The sequence below is a fragment of the Pecten maximus genome, chromosome 16 (assembly GCF_902652985.1).
Source record: "Pecten maximus chromosome 16, xPecMax1.1, whole genome shotgun sequence".
In the NCBI taxonomy this organism is placed as follows: Eukaryota; Metazoa; Mollusca; class Bivalvia; order Pectinida; family Pectinidae; genus Pecten; species Pecten maximus.
Window position 1 is genome coordinate 5215713 of NC_047030.1, and position 23312 is coordinate 5239024.

The 23312-nt window shown below is 36.0% G+C and overlaps 1 protein-coding gene across 1 annotated transcript in view; it reads left to right on the plus strand.

Moving 5' to 3' along the window:
* Positions 1–23312, plus strand: part of LOC117345002 (adipolin-like) — a 66767-nt gene that overhangs the window by 32298 nt on the left and 11157 nt on the right. Inside the window, exons 2-3 of the mRNA XM_033907918.1 lie at positions 16081–16212; positions 16982–17102. Coding sequence (XP_033763809.1) covers positions 16081–16212; positions 16982–17102 — 253 coding nt within the window. The remainder of the gene's footprint in view (positions 1–16080; positions 16213–16981; positions 17103–23312) is intronic.

Below are 23312 nucleotides of genomic sequence, written 5' to 3' on the forward strand. Positions count from 1 at the left end.
TGGAGTCTCCTTGTAGTAGTTGGTGCCTACTTCACGGAATAACACAAAGGAGGCCCGTCGCATGTCATAAAGAGCAATAGGGGTACAATGTCTTGCCCAAATTAAAGCTTCCCGAAAAACACAAACCGACACGGGTAGGTTCACCTGAGGCTACGTGGCCAGGAGTTGGCGGGGGTTGTGTGATCTGTCGGTAGGGATTGGTCCAACCACTCTCGTATTTCTCCCGCCGTTGGGTCTGAGTACATTCTGATTGCATATTTATTTTAACTCTTCCTTATTATACGGTTTTTAGAAGTTGGAACATATTCATATGATCTATAGTGTCTCATAAATCACCACGTGGCTGTATGTTGATATTGGTTTTTAGCTCACCTGCCCGAAGGGCAAGTGAGCTTATGCCGTGGCGCGGCGTCCGTTGTCCGTCCGTCGTCAACTTTTCCATTTAAACAACTTCTTCTCAATAACCAAAGGGCCAAGAGACCTAATACTGGGCCTGCAGTATGCTGGGGTGAAGGGCTACCAAGTTTGTTCAAATGAATAAAGTTGACCTTCATTCAGGGTCACAGGGGTCAAAAAGGCTAAAATCTTTAAACGACTTCTTCTCAATAACAAAGAGTCCTAGGAAGTTGATATTGGGTCTGTAGCATGCTGGAGTGAAGGGCTACCAAGTTTGTTCAAATGAATGACCTTGACTTTCATTCAATGTCACATAGTTAAAAATGCTAAAATCTTTAAACGACTTCTTCTAAATAACCAAGAGTCCCAGGGAGTTGATATTGGGTCTGTAGCATGCTTGGGTGAAGGCTCCCAAGGTTGTTCAAATGAATGACCTTGACCTTCATTCAAGGTCAAATGAGTCAGAAAGGCTAAAATCTTTAAACGACTTCTTCTCAATAACCAAGAGTCCTAGGGAGTTGATATTGGGTCTGTAGCATGCTCGGTTGAAGGGCTACCAAGTTTGTTCAAATGAATGACCCCTGACTCACATTCAAGGTCACGTCGGTCAAGTATTTTTAAATGTTTAAATGACTTCTGAATAGCCAAAGTGCCGAGAGACATTATATTGGCCCTGTAGCATGCTTTCAAATAACTGCAGGATCCATATATGAAAAGATCACTGCATTGCAGGTGAGCGATTCGTGCCCATTGGGCCCCTGTTTAAAGTTAGTGTTCCTCAAATACGTATTTTACTTTGTAATGTATTAATATGTGACACTTAAATAAACTATTGATTGATTGATTTTGATTGATCTAACCTGCGGCCCCGTTAGGGGACGATCAAACAGTATTATTAAGACAAATATAGGATTATGCAACACAATATAAAAATAGCATAACGCAATTGAAATATTATATTTTGTCGTTGAATTTGAAAATTAGTCATTGACTAGACTGTGTTGTCTGGCTGTCTCCCGCTTCGATTTGTACTGAACAACAATCTTTACGAAATAATAATACATTACGGAGTTGGTTGTGACCTTGATACAAGCACTAAAACTGGTCAAAAAAGGGCAGCTTCATTTATTGAATGTTTACTGATAGTCCTTTTTGACCGAGTAAACAATTCCTTGTGTACATGTCATCTTGTACAGGCGTTACTCCGACCACCTGACAAACATAGACGTGACACTAGTTTTTTACAGGATCGGGATGAATCAGGGTAGAATCGCATCGTTTAAGTGATGATTGCGAATTTATTGTGATTATAAAAGGGCATATCTTAAACATTAGGACCTATTTACTATATTCAAAAGTAAGGATTACTTTTGGGCGAGGAGTATTCGTTTTTACCAATTTTTTTTGCTGGAAATTTCATTGAAAGTCACATTATCTGAATGTGCATGATCGCGGTCTACGTGTATTATATAGATGTAGGAAAGTCCAATCACTTCAGCAAAACCAACTGACCGGGAATTATTCCTACAACATAAGCCTATTGAGGTTTGATGTACAAGCTACGGAAGAAACTTGTGGCTTTTGAATTGTGCACTCATTTTTCATAGGTGCATATTAATGTCAGTCTGGTCAAATTCATGAACAATAAAACGGGTTTCAATAAGTGCAACTTCAGTAAAAAATGTAATATATATCATATTACAGAGAGTTAACTCTATCTATAACATAGTACAGGGGGGTAACTCTATCTATAACATAGTACAGGGGGGTAACTCTATCTATAACATAGTACAGGGAGATAACTCTATCTATAACATAATACAGGGAGTTAACTCTATCTATAACATCATAAAGGGAGATAATTCTATCTATAGCATCGTACATGGAGATAACTCTATCCATAATATAGAACAGGGAGATAACTTTACCCATAACATAGAACAGGGATAAAACTCTATTTAATTCTATCAATGACATAGTACAAGGCGTTAATTCTATCTATAAGATAGTACAGGGAGGTAACTCTATCTATAACATAGTAAAGGGACATAACTCTATCTATAACATAGTACAGGGGGATAACTCTATCTACAACATAATACAGGGAGATAACTCTATCTATAACATAGTACAGGGGGATAACTCTATCTATAACATAGTACAGGGACATAACTCTATATATAACATAGTACAGGGGGGTAACTCTATCTATAACATAGTACAGGGGGGTAACTCTATCTATAACATAGTACAGGGGGTAACTCTATCAATAACATAGTACAGGGGGTAACTCTATCTATAACATAGTACAGGGAGATAACTCTATCTATAACATAGTACAGGGGGATAACTCTATCTATAACATAGTACAGGGAGATAACTCTATCTATAACACAGTACAGGGACATAACTCTATATATAACATAGTACAGGGCGTAACTCTATCTATAACATAGTACAGGGAGGTAACTCTATCTATAACATAGTACAGGGGGTAACTCTATCTATAACATAGTACAGGGAGATAACTCTATCTATAACATAGTACAGGAGGATAACTCTATCTATAACATAATACAGGGACATAACTCTATCTATAACATAGTACAGGAGGATAACTCTATCTATAACATAATACAGGGACATAACTCTATCTACAACATAATACAGGGAGATAACTCTATCTATAACATAATACAGGGAGATAACTCTATATATAACATAGTACAGGGGGTAACTCTATCTATAACATAGTACAGGGAGATAACTCTATCTATAACATAGTACAGGGACATAACTCTATCTATAACATCATAAAGGGAGATAACTCTATCTATAACATAGTACAGGCAGTTAACTCTATCTATAACATAGTACAGGAGGATAACTCTATCTATAACATAATACAGGAGGATAACTCTATCTATAACATAGTACAGGGGGTTACTCTATCTATAACATAGTACAGGGAGATAACTCTATCTATAACATAGTACAGGGACATAACTCTATCTATAACATCATAAAGGGAGATAACTCTATCTATAACATAGTACAGGGAGTTAACTCTATCTATAACATAGTACAGGAGGATAACTCTATCTATAACATAGTACAGGAGGATAACTCTATCTATAACATAGTACAGGAGGATAACTCTATCTATAACATAGTACAGGGACATAACTCTATCTATAACATAGTACAGGGAGTTAACTCTATCTATAACATAGTACAGGGAGATAACTCTATCTATAACATAGTACAGGGGGATAACTCTATCTATAACATAGTACAGGGAGATAACTCTATCTATAACATAGTACAGGGACATAACTCTATCTATAACATAGTACAGGGGGGTAACTCTATCTATAACATAGTACAGGGGGATAACTCTATCTATAACATAGTACAGGGACATAACTCTATCTATAGCATAGTACAGGGGAGATAACTCTATCTATAACATAGTACAGGGGAGTTAGCTCTATCTATAACATAGTACAGGGAGTTAGCTCTATCTATAACATAGTACAGGGGATAACTCTATCTACAACATAGTACAGGGAGATTACTCTATCTATAGCATCGTACAGGGAGAAAACTCTACCTATAACATAGAACAGGGAGAAAACTCTACCCATAACATAGAACAGGGAGAAAACTCTATCTATACCATAGTACTAGGCGGTAACTCTATATATAGGAAAGGGAGGTAACTCTATCTATAACATAGTACTAGGAGGTAACTCTATCTATAGGAAAGGGAGGTAACTCTATCTATACCATAGTACTAGGAGGTAACTCTATCTATAATAGTACTAGGAGGTAACTCTATCTATAACATAGTACAGGGGATAACTCTATTCATAGAAGGAAGGGAACTCTATCTATACATAGTACTGGAGGTAAACTCTATCTATAACATAGTACTGGGTAACTCTATTATAGGAAGGACGTTTAAGGGAGGTAACTCTATCTATAGGAAAGGGAGGTAACTCTATCTATACCATAGTACTAGGAGGTAACTCTATCTATAACATAGTACAGGGAGGTAACTCTATATATAGGAAAGGGAGGTAACTCTATCTATAACATAGTACAGGGGGGTAACTCTATCTATAGGAAAGGGAGGTAACTCTATCTATACCATAGTACTAGGAGGTAACTCTATCTATACCATAGTACTAGGAGGTAACTCTATCTATAACACAGAACAGGGAAATAACTTTATCAATAACAATAGCAAATTCTTATTATCACAGAATCACAGTCTTGGTATCGTTGAAAGCTTGTTTTAGGTTATTGACGACAATTTATCGTCATTTCTTTAAGGATGACGTTTAAGCATATGTCTATAATCTGAAGATTCATGCAGCAGTAACCAATGTTTAACCTTGAATGATATGTATCAGCGGACTATGTAATCAGGTATATAATGCTTGTCTTCACTCTATACTAGTATAGGATATATATGCGAGATATATTTAAAATGAAATGTTATACAAGTCATGGTAGTTTTTTAAGTCTTGTAGGGCAAAAATCATAAAAGTTTGCGACGAACAAAAAAAAAAAAAAAAAAAAATTGTGACGTTACAATCGAATTCTTATTTTGGTAGCCAATCAAAATGCCCTAGGGTATATTGCTCAAGTGACATATTTTAGCAATATTACATTGGATAATTTAATGGATATCTAACAGGACGTCATTTGTTCAAGTGTAATTGATAACGCCACGGGTATACTCTGTGACGTGGTGACGTAAATTGGTCCTTTACTGACTTATTCCTAAATTCAACTTTATTTAACAAAGTGACTTTGCTATGAAAATTAAAACAAACTGCGTGTAATATTCCTAGGATAAGCTGTTACTGTTACTCAATATCACATCGAAAGGCATTTCCGTATAGAAAAAAAAATCCTTGATAATTTCCATTTTACCACTGCTCCGTTTACTGAGCCATTCTATCAAGTCGTGATAGCATTTGAAGTTTAACGAGTGATATCCTACAGCCATGGAGACACAAGAATGTGACAATGTTCTCAAGTCGCCATATCTTAGGTGATGCACCATGCGAGGTGGCATTCTGCTATCAAAACGAATGAAGTTTTCCTACGAAAGGGCGCTGAGGGTCAAAAAGGCTGGATTTTAAATGCTTCTTTCATTTGATAATGTGGCGGAAAAATGCTTTATATTTCATATAAAAATGTCAAATTGACACTTATGGATGTGATGGGGTGACACCAACAGTAAAAACACGTGTTTTTATCCAGAAAGTTCACCGATCGGGTCAAAGAGTTGTCTGTTAGTATATACAGATGGGTCAATTGCCGGGGTCAAATTTTAGGTAGCTATCTTCATATACTCTTCCGTGTAGTAATACATCGACACTTTAATGTAAGCTACTGTACATTATCACGCGACCTAAGGACCCTGTCACAGCGAATCAACTCATTAATATAGACTGTCAGTTGACGAGTTGTCACAGGTAAAAACTCGATTACAGGTATTCACACTGGTAGGTGTCAGGTGAGCTATTATAACCAGGTGTGGTGTAAAGTAATGATAAAACAATTTTTTTTTTTTTTTACACAATCAAAAAAACAATTTATTTATAATAAGTCTTTTCGGCAGGTATTAAACATTCAGAATAAAGTATTAGTTCGTCCACAGCTCTGTTTCCATAAGATTTCAACATTACAAGGTAAATCATTTTATGGAAATCTAGAATTTATTATACTGTAAACAATTCCCTCCATGTTTGTCACATGTATCTAGTTTTATGATCGTAAAAATAAAAGAATTTATTCTCAAATGTTTAAATGGTATTTAATGATCAATACTAACATACAAAGCAAGCTCATGTAAATTTGGTGACGATGCATTTGATGAAGTTTGATATATATATATATACCAATTTTCTATTTATAATAACAGCAATCTTGACTTTTGACATTAAGAACTGAATTATAAAAAACAGGGAAGCACTCAGGTTCAGCGAAGAAATCTTTTGATTTGATTTAGGATCACTAGTTTTCACGTGCGAATACCATTTCTGAAAATCCGTTTAAAATGTCCTTAAAACCAATTTATTAAATTTAAATTAAAAAAGCTTTTTGAGAAAGAATTTCCTGTTAAGCATCACTCATACATATATGAACTGTTTGTTCACACTTATTCATTTACATGTATATATGCATGTGGGCGTAATCGCGTGGAACAGTTGAACACATTTACCCAAATTTAATTAAAATTTCAGCGGAATGTTTCATATAATAGTTGACCAGTTTGCTCAGGTTTTATTAAATCATATCCGCGTTAAGTCGTGCTAGGTTTTCTCTGTAAACACAAATTGGAAAAAAGTCTATAAATCAATGCATTAACTCGGAGTACGAAATCACATTTAAAGAACAAGGCAAAATAACGGTCACGGTTTAACATGAGTTACTTGTATTCATCCGAATAAAAAATCTTAAAGTTCATTTTCCGGGTGAGACTACCGTTAGTATAAGGGACGTGTATACCAAACTATTGCCGATTATTTCTGACTCCTACTTCTCGCATTCGAGCGTGTTTAAGATTGTGCGATAAAGATTCAGCGTAACCTTCAAACAGTTGACTTGATATCTGATATTGACTTCAAGGAGTTTGTCATGACCCCCGGGCAAATATCGATTACCCCACGCGCCAAATATTCTGTAAAATTTGCGTCGACATTCCAATATTGTTCGCGAACCTGACATCGTAATACACACGCACACACGTATATATAGTATCGATATCCTTGAAACTGTTCATATGTGAGAGAAATGGTATGATTCCGCGATAAAAAGTAACATGAGGGCCTCTCATAGCCATCTACTTAAATTGTTGTCTAAAAACATATGTTATTTTAGAAATAGGAACATCACATATTAGCTAACCTGGTCTGATAATTGATATCACTGTCGAGCGTGTCCTAAAAGGACAAAACAGCTGTACGACGTCCCTATCATCACTTACGAGTCACGGAAGGACCAAACAACTGCTTGATGTCCATAGTATCACTAACGAGTTTTAAAAGGATAAAACAGTAGAATGGTGTCCCTAGCATCAGCAGTAGTATAGTGCAGTTGTATGATTATTTTAAACATACATACTGTATATGTTACAAAATTCATATTTCAAGGTGCTTCTCGTGTGTTCTTTACTATATAATTTATATAGTCAAGCAAAAAACGTAGCGGCGGGATATTTAGGTATGCCCAACGACGATGTGCACCTAGGTTTTCGCTTCCTCATACGAAAGAAAAAAACCGAAAAATAACAAAACCATCTATCTAACAGCAAAGGATGGTCATAATCTCTGTAAAGGTGTCTAGAGAGGTACACAGCACCATGAACATATTACTGCCAGAAACAATTAAATCATTACCAGATGTATCCTCTGATTGGTTGTTTCATTAAAGGTCAGTATTGTTTGTTTAATCGGCAAGAAAGTGTTTTCCTTTGATTCCTCACCTGTGAGATTTAACAGATAAGTGGAATAAATATGACGTCAGAAGGAAAAAGAACAAGTAACCATTTCCAGCCTCAGTTTAAACGGTATGATGGGTGTAGTACTTCAGGGCTATACCTGTTTTCATATATATATATATATATATAGTTATATTTAAGCATTGAACTGTTACCAAATGGTAGTATACAGTCGATATGAATACAATTTGGGTGACAGATAAATTTAATGTCGTCCGGCGACACAGTTCAATGCTTATATTTACATTCATATTTCTTTTTATTTACTGTAGCTTAAGACGCGTTTAAATTTGCCGCTTCCCCTATCACTGACGTCATCAGATTCAAATACCGGAACAGCCGAAACGTCCAGAAGGATTAATATAGTCCCTCATGTCGTTATTAATAGCAAACACATACAATGGTTTTGCACAAATTTGGCTTTATTTTCTATTTTCTATACGTTTGTAGATATCGTCAAATTATTCACAATTGCATAATTTCTGATTGTTTAAAATCCAAGCCGTTTTTCGGCGCAATGCTATACGGTTAACATTTAGAAGTGACGCGGCTTTGAACGGGTATTGCACAGGACATACTCGATTCCTCGGAAATACTTCAGTTTCTATCGACTGGATTTACATTATTTTCAGAAGAATATCAGTTCTTAAATTCTAAATGAAAGTCGTCTTGACAGTAGGTGAAAACGATTCCAAATATATTTCGTTCGAAACAGATTCAAGTCTAACCAGTCGCATCTTAGCAGACGATTTTCAACTTCACAGGGGCTCGATTTTGTAAGGTAGGCCTTTAACATCTGTGAATAACCACAAAACTAAAATCCAATATACAATACCATGTCGATACTCCCGATTTTCCACAAGATTTTTTTTTTTTTTTTTTTATATAAATACTGGACTTTTAATGTCGTCGTGTTTTACATTTCTGAAAATTCGGAAACGAGCCCCTATGAGTGTGACGACATTGACAATTTGATAATTCCTAGATCAATAACGGCACTTATAGTAATTTTGTGTTGACTACATTTTGTTTTAATTATAAAATATTACTCTCATAACTTGTGAAGTTGCTTTATTTTTTCTGTTGTGGATAATAAATGCTAGCATTCGAAATCTCTCCAGGCCGAAAGTAACTGGCGGCCATTGTTTTGACCAGCAACACCTGGGGCTGTATTCCTACTCTGACCGAATCACTGTAAATTGTAGTATACAGTCTCATGAATACTATTTGGTTTACTAACGACATATAGACAAATGCAACACAGAATGTAAATATATATATATATCTACCGTTTATTGTTATTATTTGTACATAACATTTCCCACAATTCATGATCGATTGTTGCCTCGTATCACGTTTTATTTTTATCTCAAAAAAATGAACTTAACTACAACAATGGCGAGCAAAACCATACCAATAAATTTGAAATCTTCAATCTGATTGATATGTTATTTTGAACCGGGATGAGCGGGCTATACATTTGGTGCTGATAGTTATCTGTGTTAAGAATATTTCATTTGTCTTGAAAAAAAATGATGGTTTCAATCACGGTCACCATGGACGGAATTTAAATTCACATTTAATACAGACATACTGTATTTAATCCATACGACATAACGTTGATCTGAAATGTCGTTACATTTGAAAATTAAAATAATGAACACGGAAGTAATTCGTTTCATAACATTTAATTCATTCGTTTAAATTAAAATTTCTTACATATTTTACCCTCAAAATTTTGAGGTATATACAATGTATGTAGATTGGATTCGTGGTTAGACTGGGAATGGACAAGTAGACAGAGGAATATAAGCATAATTTAAACATAGAAATAGTATACAAACTCGCCAACATGTAACTCTAATCAGCGGACAGGACAATATATTTGTGGGAAAAACAGATACATATTTAAGATTTTCTACGATCTGCGTCAAATGTTTGCTAAAAGGCTGCACCCATTTCATAATATACAAAGATATATGGTAATCATCAATGATAAAACTCACTACACAACAGAGCACATGCTTACACAATAACTAAGATAAGGAAAAATGGTTCTAACTTGGTTAAGTTGGCTTCATTCGTGTCTGATTTCGGCTTAACCTTCGTAGGAGAGAGGGCTACCTCACCTTATTCCAACACGTTGGGGGACCCGGGCTTGGCTACCTCCCAACTTCAATACAAAAGGTGTGGGCAATGCCACGTCCCTATAATTAACTAATGCTGTTACCCCTAAGGTGCTCCTCATTAAATATCCATTAACCTCCGAGGTTACGCACGCAAAGCCCGATACGTTGTCTATTTAGTAGAAAATTGATGATTTTTTTTCGAGAGTTTAACAGTGTTAAAAGGTTTTCATCAAAGAATTGAGGGCTTACCGTCTCTTAGTTTTTCCTTTATTCAATATAAATCACCATGGGTATCAGTAAAAAAATCGAATAAAAATTTCATTCAAATTTCAATTATATTTTCTAAAAATAAAGGGATTCCTTTTTGCTCTGTCATCTAACAATATACCAGTATCTACATATAAAAATGTTTGCATACTCTGTGTATCCATTCGATCCGTCAAAACCATCTTCAATTTCTCATAAAAATAAGATAATGCTAAACTAATGTTTAAGTGTTACATAGAAAACAAAGTGTTATGGACATCTCAACCAAATCGTGATTCTAACTAAATAGCTATAAAACGGGGAAATATTATGAACACATTATAGATTTTCATCTATACAACTGAAAAGGAAAACGTGCAATAAGACCAGGCGGTACTTAATAGTGAACGTCTTCATCGCCGACACCGGTTTTGTAAATTGTCCTTTAAACAGTTATGGTCATTTAAGGACAAGGGTAAAGTTTACTTTCGTTTTACGTCCTGACAGTTAGGTACATTTAAGAAAAGAGTGAGGTTTGTTTTTGTTTAATGTCCTATAAACAGCTATGGTAATTTAAGGACAAGAGTGAGGTTTGGTTTTGCTAAACGTAATGAGTGAGGATTACAATTAGTATCTCTAGAAAATATTAGGGGTCGCGATAGCTCAGATAGTTGACCATCGGACAATGTAATCAGTTAGTTAAAATCCGAGTGTATGCCCGATCCCTACCTGGGGAAGTTTTTGTTTCTCGTGGAAACTGATATCAGGGACGTCGACCGCCCTGCGCTGTTAGTGAGTGCTTCGGCAGACACTCTAACCAGTTGCCCCAGGTAGCATGCGATGACCTTCCTGTTGTTCTGTGGAGGTATCTACTACAAACGAATACAAGGGGAATCAGAAAAAAAGAAAAAAACAACATCCTAGCAGTTTAGGTAGTCATAAACACAACAAACAACATTGAATTGTAATATTTTTGTGATGTTGCATCGGAACATATCCTTGTTGATGAATTGCAGCACTCGCGAATCTAGTTTATTTTGTGCAGACATACAATACACAAATGTGACAGGGTTATATTTTGTGTAAACTCATTGTATGTTATATTTCATGGAGTGTGCATCTTTGATTGTATGATTAGTATTTCTTGTAATTGTAGGGTTTTATTAACGGAGAATAAAACTATCATAAACAACGAAGTGGCATTGGAATTATATATACCCACACATGTAACACAACTATATACATATGGATTGTAAAGCTATAATTTAATTTTAGATTTCTAATTGTTTTGGTGTCTGAAGCAGGAATAGACTATTCAATCCAGCTTAAGATTGTATCTGTTTATTTATGCCGTGTGTTCAAAGACATTTCTGTGTCTAACGCCACAGGTACCGCTAAACACTTGCTATCTGTTGATCTGTAGATCGTCTGCTTAGAGATGATCTGGTAAGATTGAAGGAATTCATTTATGTAACATTTAGTATCTTGTACCGTGTTCAACTCTAAAAGGTAGCTGTTAGTTACGTCTCCATCAAGAGTACACTGAGGTGTGTTTAATCGTCTTGATACATAAATACATTTGTATCCGTATCATCTGTAATTCATATATCTAATTTACTTCAATGATATGTGTCGATATGCATTACCGACTGTAAATTAAAAGTAGCAATAAAAGAAACCAAACTGATGTAAGAAAAATTATTTCAGCTTCCACACCACCGATGTACAGAGGAAACTAGGAACAAAACACAAATTTGACGTAAGCTACATGTTCCGGATAAACTCCGTCTTTTGTATCTATGGCAATAGTTCATCTAAATCAAATCAGACAATGCCACCTTCTAAAAATATGATATAGGGTATTAATAACTACTACTTAAGGATGAAAACAATGCTCGCCGTTTTGGTTATGACTCAATAAGGCCCACAAACTAGTAAGGTTAAAACTCCCCCCCCCCCCCCCCCCTTCCCCGCCCTCACAAAAAAAAAAAAAAAATGAAGGACAATGCGTGGCACTATTTCTCGGAATAAACAACTTTAGTGGTAACTGAACGACAACACGTGCCACTATTTCTCGTAATAAACAACTTTAGTGGTAATTGTATGGCGACACGTGACACTATTTCTCGAAATAAACAACTTTAGTGGTAACTATACGACGACACGTGACACTATTTCTCGGAATAAACAACTTTAGTGGTAACTGTAGGACAACACGTGACACTATTTCTCGGAATAAACAACTTTAGTGGTACCTGTACGACGACACGTGACACTATTTCTCGGAATAAACAACTTTAGTGGTGACTGTACGACGACACGTGACACTATTTCTCGGAATAAACAACTTTAGTGGTAATTGTATGACGACACGTGACATTATTTCTCGGAATAAACAACTTTAGTGGTAACTGTACGACAACACGTGACACTATTTCTCGCTCGGAATAAACAACTTTAGTGGTGACTGTACGACGACACGTGACACTATTTCTCGGAATAAACAACTTTAGCGGTAATTGTAGGACAACACGTGACACTATTTCTCGGAATAAACAACTTTAGTGGTAACTGTATTACGACACGTGACACTATTTCTCGGAATAAACAACTTTAGTGGTAATTGTAGGACAACACGTGACACTATTTCTCGGAATAAACAACTTTAGTGGTAACTGTATTACGACACGTGACACTATTTCTCGGAATAAACAACTTTAGTGGTAATTGTATGACGACACGTGACACTATTTCTCGGAATAAACAACTTTAGTGGTAACTGTAGGACGACACGTGACACTATTTCTCGGATTAAACAACTTTAGTGGTACCTGTACGACGACACGTGACACTATTTCTCGGAATAAACAACTTTAGTGGTGACTGTACGACGACACGTGACACTATTTCTCGGAATAAACAACTTTAGTGGTAACTGTAGGACAACACGTGACACTGTAAGTATTTCTCGGAATAAACAACTTTAGTGGTAACTGTATTACGACACGTGACACTATTTCTCGGAATAAACAACTTTAGTGGTAACTGTACGACGACACGTGACACTATTTCTCGGAATGACGACACGTGACACTATTGCTCGGGACAAACAACTGAAGTCGTAACTGTACGACAACACGTGACACTATTTCTCGGAATAAACAAGAAGGTCAGCATGTAGACTAAACCGTAACACTAATAACCAAGAAAGATATGTTGAGTTTGCTCATATGTGAAATTCAGAATTTGAATCTTGAGCAAACCAAATACTTATGTACTAAGGCGATAAAATCCCCCTCCCGAATGTATTCGTGATGGGTCGAGCTACACGACATACCAATTCTGAATGCCGCAAACTTAACTACAGTGATAAAGCAATGTACTATTATGAATAAATACTCTTAAAACGTGTCAGAAGAATGATACTAGAGGTTCGGCAAAATCAAAAGCATGTCCAACCCTCCCTGGTGTAATAACTACAGCAGTGTCAACACAGTTTAATGGTAGAAATGAACGAAAGTATTTCAATAACTAAAACAATGTATAATAGATATTCAGACAAGGATGCGACATGTACAAGGGAAAATAGGCAGTGTTGGGTTGTCGACTGCTGAAATGACGACTAGACAAAATTAGATAATGTCAGGGTATCAAATAAAGAATCACTCAAGTTTTACCAATTTCGAAACCTTATATAGAACGTTGTCTTCTATGATCGGGCATACAAATTAATAACAATGAGTAATTAAACAAATGATAATTTACCTATGATAGGTCGTGTGGTGATACATAACAGGTTTCCATCTGCTCTGGATATGCTCAATATTATTGTCATACTGATGTATTAAACGCGTTTAATGATCTTTGTTTATTTTAAACTGAGAACAATTAAACATTATGATGTACTTCTGATTTGATAGACACCAGCTGTGCGATATGATTGATAGTCACAGAAAGGCGAGCATGTGATTTCTATTCCCTTCCGTACGTTAATTTAGCACATCGAAGACAGGTGTCAGTTTACTGTCATTAGGTTGATTACTATACAGTGGTAGCCAGCGTTAAGGTACATATGGACTATGTCATGTTTAATAGGCTAGTCAATTAACTCTAAACATATAAGTCACAAAGTTTGATTTTAATGCTATTGCTTGTACACACAAAATAATAACACAACTTTCTTTGGAAACCTTTTCTTGTTTCCTGGCGTTATATTGACTTTAAAAAAAAACCTTTTCGGATGAAGAAATTGTGTTATATTAGCGATAAGTACTGTTTGCCTTATGTTGTTTCTTTATACAGCATCGTGGTTGTTGATCTTTAGAGTAATTAACAAGACTATTGTTAATTTCAGTATTTACAAACTGTGGTCATGTTGACCGAGACAATCACGTGAGAGGTTGTATCACTGTGGTCATGTTGACCGAGACAATCATGTGAGAGGTTGTATCACTGTGGTCATGTTGACCGAGACAATCACGTGAGAGGTTGTATCACTGTGGTCATGTTGACCGAGACAATCACGTGAGAGGTTGTATTACTGTGGTCATGTTGACCGAGACAATCACGTGAGAGGTTGTATCACTGTGGTCATGTTGACCGAGACAATCACGTGAGAGGTTGTATCACTGTGGTCATGTTGACGGAGACAATCACGTGAGAGGTTGTATCACTGTGGTCATGTTGACCGAGACAATCATGTGAGAGGTTTATCACTGTGGTCATGTTGACCGAGACAATCATATGAGAGGTTGTATCACTGTGGTCATGTTGACCGAGACAATCATGTGAGAGATTGGCATCTCTGTGGTCATGTTGACCCAGTCAAACAGTATGGGATTTTGGTATTTTGATTTCAGCATGATTGTGCAGGCGTTCATCGAGAAGAATGTCAGAGGATACCATTGGAAAACTCATTTCGGTGTTCCTGGAAAGCAACCTATATGTCAGGCCATACGATGTGTTACATATGGGAAAGTTTGTGGTCTTCATTATCATTTCACTGGGAACTACCCGGTTCTCTATTTCCTTGAACGATATGAAGTCAGACGTGGTCGATATTTTTTGATGTGCCTGGTGATTCCATTGCCACATTTTTGAGAATGTGAAAACTTATAGTTGACCTAGATTTGAATGGCCGGTGTCGTCGATGAAGCTGAAGACGATTGCCTGGTCATATTCCTTCTAGTCTAATGTTTTGTTGGTATTTGCCTTCGTTTGATGGATTTTCAGTTAGAATTATCTTCTGGTGGTTAAGAACATTTCATTCTAGCCTGCTTGTTGTTGACAGATAATGACATTAATATTTCGCGAAAAAAACTTCAAAGTATTGATCCCACAAAAATGAAGAGCATCGGTATCGAAACAGGAGGAGAGGTGTTATAACACTGTTTGGAGGAGTATTGCCTCGTTTCCCTAGGTCTACAGCTTAAAACTATAGAATTACGAAAGGTTTTGAAACACGCGGATACTGAGCATTAATAGGACAATAGATTCAGGGGTACAAAATAGTTACAAACATTGATTCCAATAGAGAAAGGCGTCCTATTGTGTAACGTGTTAAGATGCGTAACTCATATTTTCACATTAAGGAGAGATGTGTTGAATTTTCTTTGCGATTTTTACATCAATTACTAATAAAACATGTCCATTTTTATCATGCCGCTTAAAAATACTTTCCAAGAAATGTTCAGAAGAAAATGCTAAATGATGTTGTATTGCTTTCTCTCTCTGTACTTATTCTAAATAAGGAGTCACCACAATTAAGGATCCGTGTCTTTTCCCCTACAGGAGTTAGAGAACGCCAGAAGAAAGGCCGTTGATCCACAGGGCAGTTGGCTGTCTTTTATAGAGCATTCTAAACGACTTCCAGACGGCAAACAATCAGGTCGGAAAAGGAAGCACAAACGAAACAATAGACTGGTAAGTGAAATAATGCGTATGTTTGAACACGAGCGGACTAGCACACGGAAATGTCACGTGACATGTATTGAGGTGACGTATAAACATGGTAAAAGCATGGTCGAACACGATAAACGTATTCTGTAGAGCAAAAATAGCAAAACAGAAAAAGATATAGCAGAACGATGGACGCACGGATGACATAAAATAGAAAAACGTAGGAGTACGGATGACATAATATATATAAAAAAAAAAAAAACGATGGACGCCCTGAGGACATCCATCGTAAAAAAACTATGGATGCAGGGATGACATTGAACATATAAAATACGGACGGACGGATGATGCAGAACAGGAAAACTATGGACGCTTGGATGAGACACATTATTGATAAGATAAAAGTAATGACATATATGTATGACAGAAAGTTAAAAGGAAACTAATTTACACAACGATATTGGAAATGAAATGAAATATAGTTTATGCTCACTCCTTATAAGATGTAAAATTGATAAACTTATGCAATATTCTGTAATAAATCTGAAATTTGACATATGTACATAATTGTGACAAAAATTATCTAAATAAATTGAGTCATAGACACGTGTCCAGGACATAATGCAAATCTGTCACCACCTGTGTTCAGGAAACTCTCAAATATAGCCTTAATTTTAATACGTAATATATTACCAGTTCACGTGACGATGCTATTGTATACAGCTGTGCCTTACATATAATCAATATAAACCCTATATTATCTATCGTTAACTTTTGGTGTGTTTTTTTCTAGCGTTCTCCACCAGGGCCTATGGGACCACCGGGTCCCCAGGGGCCTCGAGGGATCCCGGGTCCCCCGGGGGCTATTATAACCCAAGAGGAAATGATGAGACAGTTTCGAGCAATGGTAAAAGGTAATTTATTCAGAAATTATATTGTTTGACATTCTCTATCATTCTTTTCAAGCAAACTTGCTCCAAAACAAATACCTTTACTGTAACCGTTTAAATTTTAACAACAAAAAACAACCGTTTTACAGAAAAGCACAACAGATAAAAACAGTTCTTCTTTCTCTAGTTTGTCCGAACTAATTTATTAGGACTAAAAACAAACTGGAAATCACTTTCCTTAAGTAACATACTGTGAGAAATGTAAACATTGTTTTGGCACAGCTAAATACAGTTAAACATAACCTCACGCACACTATATCTTAATACAGTTGTTAAAGGTGTTTAGCTTAAATCTGAGGGACGTAAAATCACATCAGTGGTTATCTCGATAGTGTGCTTCAGACAAATTGTTCTGCTACGAATCTTAATACAAATATTGCGTTTTTTAAATGTCATATCTTTAAAAAATAACTTTGAATTTGGCCCGATTGTGTCACGATTGCTGACAAATCTGTACTACTACGGAGACCGGAGTTTTATATTACCTTATTAGCTTAGTCACTTTACACAGGCATTTATTTGTTTATTTACTTAAACAAAGACAGAATATCAAAATCAGAAGAAATACAACGTATCCCCGAACAATGGAATTAACTACATTGGTAAATTTGATGCTTTCTGACAAGTAATAGTTTTTGAAAATGTTCGGTATGCTGACTAATCTGTAGACAGCAGGTCTGATATTATGTTTAAAATGTTTATACCGATGTTAAAGGGACGAGAAGAACTAGAATTGACCTTTCAGAACACCACGAAGAGAGCTTTTGCTTCCGATTAAGCAAATAAATACAGATATTGCCAACATATTGCCAAAGACAATAGAGTTATACCCCCTAAACACTTATCGGCGAAAACTCCTCCATATGGGACGACCTCCCAGCCTTGGGAAAAGTGGATAGCACTGTCTGCCTACCTTTGTTCCTCTCAAGTGTTTATATGAGATTCTCATTCTCGATTCCTTTATCAATACTGTCAAGGAGATACTCTCTGTTATTTCTTTCATTTTTTGTTTTTAAGTTCTATGAGACAATATATCACTCGTATGTTTTTCTCTTTGATTTGATGGCATGTAGATATCTCTGTAAATTCCCGACTATTGTCCTGTATGAGGTGGTCACGGAAGTGCTCGTAAGCAGTCATTGTTATAGACCAAGGTCAATGTCGAACATATCAATCAATTACTCTATCATTCTACTCCTTGGAATTGTTAAAGTTTTGTTCAGCTAAGTCAATATTATTATCAGAAAACAAACTTCTTACTAGGTCGTGTTTACTCTCCAGACATATCTATAAATCGATATCGGAAATAGCAACCCTGGTAATCATTGAACTTCTTAACATGAAAAAACTCTTTTATAAACGTTTTTGAAAGCAATAGCTTGGGAAAATAAAGATCAAATTAAAAAGATAACACATCTTGATAGGTTCCATTTTTCCTGCGATAAAAATCGATATAAAAGCACTAAGTAACATTGTTACGTCTATAGAGAGAGGAAACTCGTGGATGGATGCACTGTGGTCTAGTGTATAGGACGCCGGCCTAGGGCTACGTGACTAGAAGGGTCGAAGGTTTGAGTACCAGCGCTGTGCTGTATCCTTGAACACAATATTTTGTGTTCCAGTCGACTCCGTTATAAATAAGTACGTGGTACGGCAGAACAAGAAATGTATGTAAGCCGAAATTTAATGGCAGCTCCGACTGGATACTCCCTAGGGAGTTGGGAAAAACTTTGGCTGGTTGCTTAAGGCCCAATAACCAAGAATAATAATATGATAAATAATGATCTGTATACCGCTTTGAGACGGTTATGTTACTTTGATTTAGCAGTAAATTAAACTGTTGAGATAAAAGAAAGAGAATAAAAAATAAATAAAATAAAAATGAAAATAAAAAAACCTTATGAGTGACCATCTCTGTTGGGACTATATGTGATAAAAGGCTCGTTATGAAATGATCGAGGTTGCCAAATTTATAGTATTTTGATGTGATAACGTATAGCCGATTATCATTAAAAATGATCAATTATGCATCGTTGGATGATTTTCAAAATGGATAAATAAATATATCGGCGTCTTTAAAGTCCATATATCTGTATATTATTAACTTGAAACAAGACTATTGGCCAAAATTCGTACCGATTGTTACATGTACTAATTACCGCATTCATCTATGGACAGGTGTTGTACATGTGCGCGGTACACAATAACAATCCCAACCATGTTGTTCCATTCTTATCATATGTAAAATATTATTTGTGAGTCTTAAACAAATAGTTATTATACCTAATAAACAGATAAGTGCCAGTTCGCCCTGCTGTTTCCGTCGGCGTAAGTGTTTTAGTAACGACCCATTCAGTACTAACGGCCGTTAGGGAGGGAAAGAAAAATCTGGATTGATAAAGATACCAATGGGAAGATAAAGGTAGGTTATGTGGGTGGTCAGTTAATGCGTCAGTGGATACGTCAGAGCGCGAGGAGTAGTTTTTATCTGGCAAAACTGTTCACTACAGGACTATGAAGTACCTTTTTTTGTAACATCCGTGAGTATATAGGATAACATAACAGGAAGCAAGTAAATAAACAAACGAAATGAACAAATTTCATTTTTCTTATAATGAGTAAACTTAGCAAACACATTAACAAATTACTGTTTAACGCAAAAACAAAAATCATATGATAAAATGTACACTTTATCTATTTTGAAAAAAATGCGAAACAAGTAAAATCAGTTTATACTAACCATGCTTGTTGACCTCCTAGAAGCGTGCTAGGGCTCTTATTGTGGGAGGAAAACGGAATACCCGATGAAAACCCACGTGTTAGGGCCGGAGACCCCGTAATATGATACAGTATATGTATATGAATGAGCTATTTTCATAATTCCAATAGATATATCAATACAATACACAACACAATACAATACAATACACAATACAATACAATACAATACACAATACAATACAATACAATACAATACAATACAATACAATACAATACAATACAATACACACGTAAGCACGGACGTATGGATATAAAATTAGGATATTTCAATTCAAGTCCAATTGTTTATTAAAGTGTTAAACATCTTACAACATATAAAGTGCACCATAAAATATTCTTCTCAATTATGCCCAGCCATTTACGACTTATTCAAACACTGCAATACGCAAACCAAAGTAAAGCCTAAGAGATTCTTAAAAGATAATAAGGTAAGGCTTTCCCAAGCTGAACTTTGTACAGTAAGCAGCCACGCTATATAACATGTATTAAAAGTTACGAAAAGTTGAATGTCATACATGTCAGGCCAGGCGGGCTTCTCGTGATTACTTCACCAGTAAAACGGTAGGAGACATCTTATCTTAGAGCTATAGATAGTAAATCATTAACCATAGGCACCCGTGTCAGAAATATGGAGTAAGGAAAGTAACACTCAGACATTAACCTGATCAGAAGAAGGTCGAATAAGAACAGAAGTATGAGATCAGCAGCACAGTAGATGGTGATTAGCTTATTACCACCACTCTCTGTAATTACAAGTCGTCGATCGACAGTAGATCCTTTGGGCGTTAAGTCATTTGCTGAAGAGTTTCTTAGATCTGACTAGAACAGAACGCAGTCATGGTTATACAAGTATCAAAGTCACACTGGGTTGTGGTTTTCATAATCCATACTAGTATTGTGAAATAATGACTGATAACCCTTTTTTTATCGTGTCTTCAAGTTTTTGTATAGCATATCTGACAGGAGGCGATACCTAAGAATTGCACCTCATTTTGACAGCGTATACGGTAGTATGTCCGCAGTTGGCAAAGAGCATTTCCTATGGTTAGCGCGTTAGCGCTCAATAGGATATGTTCTTTGCCAAATGCGGTCATACTACCGTATACGAAGTCAAAATGAGGTACAAATCAAACCAATTTAGTACGAAGAAAATTAAATTCAAGGTTTGTTGCGACGTTGTTAACGACGGCAACCTTGGATGCTGAGATAACACAGTTCCAGTGAATCTACGTTAAGACACCAGTATTGTTAATCAAAGTAAACAACTCAGCATTTTTGCTTAATACATTTTACGTCTTTATTTAATTGATATTCACAATCCACTATTTCCGTCTCAGATTAACTATGGTCGTCAAGCACAGCATGTAATGACACAGATTTAGTAGTCACGTGGTCGAATGTTCTATCGGACCTGTACGCTTCAGCTATTTGTTATTAGCTTACCTCGTGGGGAAGTTAAATATGCACCCATTTCTGCAATATTCAGTTTAGTTTTTGACAAAATACTCACTTGACGTTTGGTTTTTGTTTAGAGATCATAGGATAACAGGAGAAAACTCTAAAATTGCATTGGTCAGTCCTATGAAAATGGCGCCATCTTTTTGACGTTCCGGTAACGTCACAAATAGACGACGTCATAATTATGTTACCGATTCCCGCTGAACCCTTTTTCACTGCGTATATGCTAATTTTATTCGCAGTCAAAATGTATTAAGCTGAAGAAGGGAGAGTTGTAAATACATATATTACCAGATGTTGTAATAAGGAACGCTTATCCGTATATCGCCCAAGTTTTACATCTTTTCGTTTCATCCAGAGCTCCCGTAATGGCTTAGAATTTGAATCTGACTTTTCACATTGACTTTTGTTCCATACAATGTAAAATGTCAAGAAAAGAATCTAAGAAAACAGTTAACATACATATTTTTATTATCAATAGTCCGTTTTGCAGTCTGAAACACTTACAATTGTTTGTATATACATTTCACTTTCCCTATGAAGGCACACTTGCCACATAATGATGAAGATTCACGTTGATTAATGACAATATGTAACATGTATTGATGTTCTGTTATATCTCCCTGGTAACACCGTATCGAACACGTGCAGGAAAGCAAGCAATGCCAATTACGAGAGTCACGTGTCTTGCTACAGGGCCAGCATGCCGTCCATTACACACTGAGTTTGTCCATACATATATGTTGGCAGGACACTTACACGTGAAATGTGCCGTATGCGGTTAGATCTGGCACGAACCTTTCCCTCCATGTGTGTTAATCTGTCATATCCATGTCGACACTCTGAATATAATAATGATATAATAACTATCAGATAACAATATCAGTGGTTGTGATAACACTAATTTTAGGAAATATCAGGTCAAATACCTACGAAAAGAGGCGACGGCTTCAAATATATACATGTACATGCATTTCATTTTCTTTTAATCATTTAATGTCAAAATGTCACAATCAAGGTTTGCTTATCTATGTTGAAGCTATGTCCAGACTGTCTTCTAAATGTTCACACGCTTGGTGACTATAGTGTCACTGACGCGTCCTATTGACGACATTATCCGAAACAATACACTAGATCCAAACATTATCTGGTGTGTCATATATAAACCGTTCTGACGTCACGTCAACTAAAGCCTCAGTTTTTCTACAAGACACTTCTCAGGTAATAATAAAATCTCCACTTTGTACTAGCAATTTCATATCTGTTTTAACAAATGAATGACGTTCATTTCCGTGAACATAGGGTAATAGAGGCATGAGGTGTGATATTTACTCCAACCTTGTCGCGGTCATTAATTTTTTCTCATGGTTATGCCACCACATATCCACCTCTTCATCAGTCCATAACCGATAAGCATATATCACAGTGTACATGTCGTATAGTATTATATATCTTATACTTTTCAATACTCGAATCTTGTGTCGAAGTGGATTTTACGGAGAATTCATTATGATTAATGTTTTTCAAAGTCTTCAAAGATTTACAAAGGTTGTAAGGTAACGAACACGTGAAATGATTGATATGTGATGCCTCGAGAAAACTTCATGTTATCAGTGAATGATAACTCCGAAATATTGATTTAAGGCATGGTATGGCGGTACAGTAAAATATATGTCATCGTACGCGAACAAATATAATTTTAAAAAGTGTAGTCTGGACACGTTATTATCTAGAAAGAGAAAAAAATAAAACAATATGAAAAAGTAAATTGATACAAATAAACACGCCTTTTAGACAAAATCGGACTTAAATATAAGATATAAACTTAGGGGGCAGGGAGTATAAACCATACACAATATATACAGTAGATATAAACTTAGGGGGCAGAGAGTATAAACCATACACAATATATACAGTAGATATAAACTTAGGGGG